Source organism: Rhinolophus sinicus, linkage group LG12 (genome assembly GCF_036562045.2).
Source record: "Rhinolophus sinicus isolate RSC01 linkage group LG12, ASM3656204v1, whole genome shotgun sequence".
NCBI classification, from domain to species: Eukaryota; Metazoa; Chordata; class Mammalia; order Chiroptera; family Rhinolophidae; genus Rhinolophus; species Rhinolophus sinicus.
The window spans coordinates 28,556,266-28,563,364 of NC_133761.1; the positions used below are offsets into that span (position 1 = coordinate 28,556,266).

General features: G+C 35.3%; 1 protein-coding gene across 4 annotated transcripts in view; it reads left to right on the forward strand.

The window, feature by feature from the left end:
* Positions 1-4,767, forward strand: part of AZIN1 (antizyme inhibitor 1) — a 31,028-nt gene extending 26,261 nt beyond the window's left edge. For 3 of the 4 annotated variants that reach the window (XM_019711783.2, XM_074316244.1, XM_019711781.2), the window contains 4 exons: positions 127-289; positions 1,578-1,693; positions 2,030-2,244; positions 2,443-4,767. In XM_019711783.2, the coding sequence (XP_019567342.1) occupies positions 127-289; positions 1,578-1,693; positions 2,030-2,244; positions 2,443-2,554 (606 nt within the window). In that variant the 3' untranslated portion in view covers positions 2,555-4,767. The remainder of the gene's footprint in view (positions 1-126; positions 290-1,577; positions 1,694-2,029; positions 2,245-2,442) is intronic. The other variant, XM_019711784.2, reaches the window with a different exon arrangement.
* The last annotated feature ends 2,332 nt before the right edge of the window (positions 4,768-7,099 follow it).

Consider the following 7,099-nt stretch of genomic DNA (forward strand, 5'->3'; position numbering starts at 1 on the left):
CTTGCAAGTCTGCTTAATTGCTTTAAGATAACTGCTAAATAGTAAACTTATTCTCTTTCATTTAAATTATCTGTGATTTAATTTAACCCAATATTGAAACCATACTGTGGGATTTAAAATCCATAGGTTAATCACATTATCAGCCCTTTGTTGGATGTCTACTTTCCTGAAGGATCTGGCATTAAGATAATTTCAGAACCTGGAAGTTATTACGTGTCTTCTGCATTTACACTTGCAGTTAATATCATTGCAAAGAAAGTTGTTGAAAATGATAAATTTTCATCTGGAGGTAAGTTTATAGTTTTGTTTCTGTAAATAGATAATTCCAGTTAGTTTGAAGATGAATTATCAGATTCTAAAGTGTAAATAATACTGTAGGACATTTTATGAATTACAAAGTTATAGGTGGTCTACAGGAAACTAGGGAGCTTTTCCAAATGCCCAAGCCAAGGTCCCACTCCATAAGACTTCCTGAATCCAGCTCTCTTGGTGCTGATGTTTAGGTAATGCATATTTTAGATACACTTCCCCCAGGTGATTGATTTTCGTTTGTTTCTCATTTCTGTTAAGAAAGAATGTTTTATTGTGATCTCTCTGTCATGTTCCTCTTAGTCAGACGAGTCACAGGGAGAATCCGCCCCATACTTTCTTACATAACAAGGGCCACAGAATCCTTTTAATCTGTCTTTAGTCAAACCAAAAAAAAGCACTAGACGGTGTACAAGTTAAAACTTTTTTTAAAATGTAGGAAGTACTATTCTACATTAAGGAGACATATTATTTCCTGTATTTTTTCTCTTAAATGAGCAAGAGTAAGTGTTTTTTTTACTCTTCAGGTTTTTAATTTCTTAAACATACCTGTATATCAAAAGATGTGAATGCAGTATACCGTGGAGTGCATTCTGTTTTCCTGCAGAAAAACCATTTTAACTAGACTGTTTTAGGTTTAAGACATCACAGTAGAATATCTGAAACACTTTGTTTCTTGTTTATTGCTAGTAGTATACTGTGAATATACAGTTTATCCATTCTTTTGCTGATGAATCGTTCACAGTTTGGGGCTGTTATGAATAAAACTATTGATATTTTCTTAATACAAGTCTTGTGGACACTTCATTTCTTTTGGTGAAGTGACTAAGAATAGAATTGCTAGATCGTAGAACAGATGTTTTCAAAGGGGTTGTTAACCATTTTACCCTCCCACTGGCAGTGTGTATGTGCAGGTTCTGGTGGTTCCCCACCTTCATTGATTTCATGTTGTCCATCTTTTATTCATTCAATAGGTGGTGGGAGTGGTGGTTGTTCATTGTAGTTTTAATTTGCATTTATTTGGTGACTAATAAAGAGCACTTTTTTCATGTGTTCATTGGTTATCTTCCTTTGAAGTGTGTTGAGCTTTTTAGGCTAACAGTTTTATTTAAGGTATGTCAGTGTAATCAACTTTTTTAAGTTAAATATTTTGAGATGTGAAAGCTATATTAGTCCAATAAATATTCAATGTATTTGATATGCTTTACATAATAACTGTATTGTACATTTTACTATAAAGTACCCTTCATTTTTCCCACTTATTTCAGTAGAAAAAACCGGAAGTGATGAACCAGTCTTTGTGTATTATATGAATGATGGTGTTTATGGTTCTTTTGCAAGTAAACTGTCTGAGGACTTAAATGCCATTCCAGAGGTTCACAAGGTAAATTATTTGATATTACAAATAGTATCAAAATTGCTCTTTTGGCAGTTTATAAACAGCTGTTATTTTTAAGGTGCACCCCAATTTTTGGAGAAATATTTTAGGATGGGGAATATTGCCCTTTTTTGAGGATTTGCATTCCTCTGGCTTTAGTCTGAACCCTTTAGTCTGTTGCCTTAGATGGAGTTAAAAAGGAGCACCACTGCCTCTGGCTCTAGAGCTGCCTTCCCCGGGCACATTGGATCTGAGACAGTGAAAAATGCTCTTATCCACCCTCAAATTCAGTACCTGCGTGAGTTAACAACTTAATCTTTGAAAGGCTTTCCTTTCTTACAGAAATACAAGGAAGATGAGCCTCTGTTTACAAGCAGCCTTTGGGGTCCATCCTGTGATGAGCTTGATCAAATTGTGGAAAACTGTCTTCTTCCTGAGCTGAATGTGGGAGATTGGCTTATCTTTGATAACATGGGAGCAGATTCTTTCCATGAACCATCTGCTTTTAATGATTTTCAGAGGCCAGCTATTTACTACATGATGTCATTCAATGATTGGTAAGGTATTGTTCTTATTTTAAAGCAGATTGGATATTTCAAGTGACAGAATGTTGGCTAATTATAATTTTGTAATGACTGCATAACTTACTAGTGATAAATGTTCATCTTTTAAGGGTTTTCATAGTCTATTTGTTACGTGGTCGTGTGGTCTTGTGCTTAAATTGGAATTATGCTTATTTTTTTCTTTTTGTGTAGGTATGAGTTGCAAGATGCTGGATTTACTTCAGACACAATGATGAAGAACTTCTTCTTTGTGCCTTCTTGCATTCAGCTGAGCCAAGGAGAAAGCTTTTCCACTGAAGCTTAAGCAGGCATTAACGCTTCTTTAGATCTGAAGTTGCAGGTTAAGCTTGTCTGGTCTACATTCCAGTGTGGAAAAAATTCGAACAATCTTATTCTGTCAATTCTCTGAAACAAACTATTAGTAATAGCTGTTTGGGACCAGACAAAATCAGCTTTCATCTATAATTCATTGGGGGTAATTGGGAGATTTAGATAATGTATCCAGATTTAAACTTAATAGGTTGTCCCGCCCCTTAAGCGTTTAAAATAAAATATGCAACAAAATGGATGACTTAGTGGAGATGGAAGCCCATTAATTGGGTTCCCCATTAAATCGTTTACATACAAGTACACAGTTTTTATACTAAGGATTCATGTTTGAAAGTCTTGTAAAATTAATGTCTTTCACCCAGATATATCAAATGTCAGTGGAAGACCAGTGTGACTTCATTAGATACGTTTAGTGTATTTAGAATGTGTAAATTTGTGCTTTGAACTGTAGTTTAATAAATGTAAAATTGCATCATAGTATTTGTTGTATTTGACCTAATGTAACCCTTGTATGATTGCAATAAAATTTTGTGTAGATTTTACTGTTTTTTCAGGCTAAAACTGGGAAAGGGGCTAGCTAGCAAAGGTAGTTTTGAAATAGATGTGTATATGGACTGTTTTGAAAGTTATTTTCCTTTATAGTCCATTTAAGTTTAGTTGGCTCAGTACATTTTTCAGTTATTTAATTAGTAATTTAAATAAAATGTTTGGTAAATCATTGTGATGTTCCGATGCATCATGGAGAGTTGATGTGCAGTAAGCATGATGTTTAACAATTTTAACACCAAAAATGTTAATCCTGCATAAACCAATTGTAATGATAGGTGTTTCTGTATAGATAAGAATGCATAGAGTACCTTAGTAAATCTTTGAATCACAAATCTTTCGGCTGAAATGGAAGATTTTGTTAAATACTTTGAAAAAGCCTGGAGGGAGGGAAATAAACTTGCAGAAAACTGTAGCGCATTAAAACTTACAGAAGGGCTACATCTATATCCAGAAACCTGATGCTCTTTTGCACAGAATATTTAAATTCAGAGTTGTAAGGGAGGGGTGGGGGTGAAACACACCTATTTTCAATTATACAATTGCAATGATTTCAAACTTTAGGGGTTTGTTTTGTTATGTAGCTGCTTGCTTAGTTACTTATTATTTCCCATTTGTTGAGCTTAGTAACTACTTTTTAATTCTTTTCATACTGAAATTTTATGGTGATTGGGGGAAAAGGGAATTAGCGGCACTAACCTGACAGTTGTTGCCAGGAATTTGCATTGTTCACTGCTAGTGTATTAGTAATCCTAGATCTCAGAATCACAATAGTAATAAAATAAATAACAGGGGTCATTTTTTTCCTAACTTACTCTGTGTTCAGATGTTGAATTTCTGTCTCCCAAGAGGAAATGTGACTTCACTTTGGTGCCAATGGACAGAAAATTCTACCTGTGCTACATAGGGAAAGTTTGGAATGCACTTAATAGCTGGTTTTTACACCTTGATTTCAAGGTGGGAAGAAATTGATCATGAATCTCAATAAATTTCAATCTCTTAAACCAGTAGGTGCTTAATATTTTTTGATTTGATTAATGCCATTGGAATTTTATGGGATCTACTGATAAAAAAATTTATAGGACCCCAATCCATTGTCATCTTATACCTTGGACTTTCCCAAGGTATATAATAGGGGTTTTATGCAAAATTCGAAGCTACCATGTAATTTTTTAACTGTAATGTGGAAGGATTGTTCCCAGCCTTCTTTACATGTTGTGCTTTGTGGTCCAGAAATGCCAGATCTTTTAAAAGATGGTACAATTTTGAGTCCTTGGCTTGACTATACAATTTTGAGCTTCATGGCATGTCAGTTTTGCCATATTCAAGGAGAGCTGTTCTGTGTATAACAGCTCAGAATGATGAAATCACATGTGAATGATATGGTAACTTTAAGAAATGTCTGTATTGTATTTGAAGACTGTTTGCCATAAATCTGATGTTTGAACTTACGTATTTCAAATTGGTATGCTAAAAAAAAGTACTGAATTAATGTAACAATCTTTTTAATTTACAATATTGTAATCTCGGTTCAGAATTTAACTGAAAATATAAAACCCAAATGATTTCTATATAGTAAATTGAACTGTAAAGGTAACTTGTGTGATTCTGAATACACAGATAAAATGTTTTTATTCCTCATGTTTTATTTTGATGGCTTCTATTGTGAAAAAATTGAAATTGTATGTATCAGCTTTGTGTATATTAGCTTGCAAGCATTCTTGCAGAATACTATAGCTTTATTACAGAGCAAATTGAATCTGGTAAAATAATGCTGGGCATTACATACGGAACAAGGAAGGTTCTGAATATGTGAGCTCTAAAGTGTTTCTAGGGCCACATTTTCTGGACACATTAATTCACCAGCCTCTCAACAACTTGAGATTAAATGAAACTTGGATTAAATGAAATGATCTATGTAAATTAAGCTAGATATTCCAGGTAAATATGGGCACTGATCCCATTCAGTACAAATATTGGGTTGAAAAAGCCACACTGCAAATCTCTTCTGTCATTTGTTTAGGGGAGTTACTCTATTTTCTCATGGTAGTGTTAGCAACTTGACCAACAGCATAATGAAGAATGCTTGTTTAAGTGGCTTCAAATTTGAAATAAAAAAAAGTCTTCCATATATATATATATATATATATATATACACACACACACACACACACACACACACACACACACACAAAGTTGTGAATCCTACAAAAACATTTCTAATTCCTTTCTTACCCATCCTGAAGGCAGAATAGAAATACGGTATAAAGTATTCTCAAGTGCAGGCTTTCATAATGCGAATAAACCTGGCCTAGGAGTAAGAAACAGAAAAACAAGTTTGGTCTTTACTGACATTTGCTGGAGGCTGATCTCTATTAAAGTAATAAGCCACCATCTTTAAGGTGGCTGTATTTTGATAGCAAAAGTTACACCTATGATTTCTGAAGACTTTTCCCTGCTGAGACAAAATCAAATTTGAATCATGGAGGGTATGGGCTGGACAATTTTCTAGTTCTTTGTGTTGCTAATTTTGGGCAGGGAGAATATAGAAATAGGAAAGTGCTTTATGTTTTATGTTTGGGCAAGTTCAAGCTAACCTGAAAAGGAGCATTTCCTACTCAAGTGTAAAAAGGAATTGTTTTTCATTTGCTTCCTACAGATTGTGGGTGCTGCATGTATCTCAGTCATAGTACGTCTTCCCGGAAGGGAGTATAGATAGGGGAACAAAAACCCACTCCAGGTTAAAGGCACTCTGACCTGATGTTACACAGTTGGATTTGGGTTTTATCAGAAACAAACTAAGCTAAAACTCCTTCGATCTACCCAACATACTCATTTTGTGCGTTGTCTTGGCCTTCAGCTTCAAAAGCAATTCCATTCAAATCCTGATTGTACCATAATAATGCTGTGCCTGTCAACACCCTCTGCAGTGGATCTGTTAAGGGAAATTGGAAGTTAATCTGCAATTGACAGGTAAAGTGATTACGCATTGGCAATACAAAAAAGGGTTGCATTAAAGTGCAAAAGGTGATCTTGCAGTAAGCTGGTAGGATCTTAACTCTGTTAAATGTAGTCCCAAGTAATAGTTACAGCTTTTCCTAAAGGTGCCAGACTCCAGTGTGTGCCTGTACCTACAGCTTTGTCACCACTCAGTTTTTTAGAAGCAGTATGCAGAGAAGGGGATACTTGGCTAAAGTTGAGGAATTTTAATTCTCTGTTTCATTGATTTCCTCCATCTTTTATATTTGGTTTCTCTAATTCTTGGAGATTTTCTCAGCTCCATATTCCAAGTATATTTTTTCACTTCAACTTTTAGTTTCTAAGCTAAGGGTGTAATATCTCTTAGATACTAGTATTTTGAAAGTTTCCCCCTCCACCCCTCCCCAATTCTAGACAGCCTGTTTTCTCCAAGATTACTTTTGTTTTTCTAATTGGTCTGTACCGTGTTTCCCCGAAAATAAGACCAGGTCTTACACAGTATTTCCCCAAAAATAACACCTGGTCTTTATTAATTTTGTTCCAAAAGACACGTTAGGGCTTATTTTCAGGGAATGTCTTATTTTTTCATGTACAACAATTTACAGTTATTTGACTACAGTCACGTCTTCTGGAACATCGTCATAATGTACTAAGTGCGTCCATCTATCTGGCTGATGATCTTAACGGGCTTATTTTTGAGGAAACATGGTATCTTTCAGTATTAGAGGTATCCCACAGGTGACTGGTAACCCTTGTGTCTAAATTGGGGACTGAAGAGATAATAGATAAAAGCTGTCAGTGCAGTTTGTCAGCTGAAACAATGTGGTTGCCCTGGTGGATTCGGAGAGCCTCGCATCACTTTGAAGTCTGCCTATTTCATGTCTCCTGCCTGAAGAGTGATGGGCCACGTGCCAGTGTCCTAGAAGTCAGTGGGGTAAGAAGGTGTCCATTCCAGAGGCCCATTTACCCTCTATAGAGAACAAATAGCGAGTCT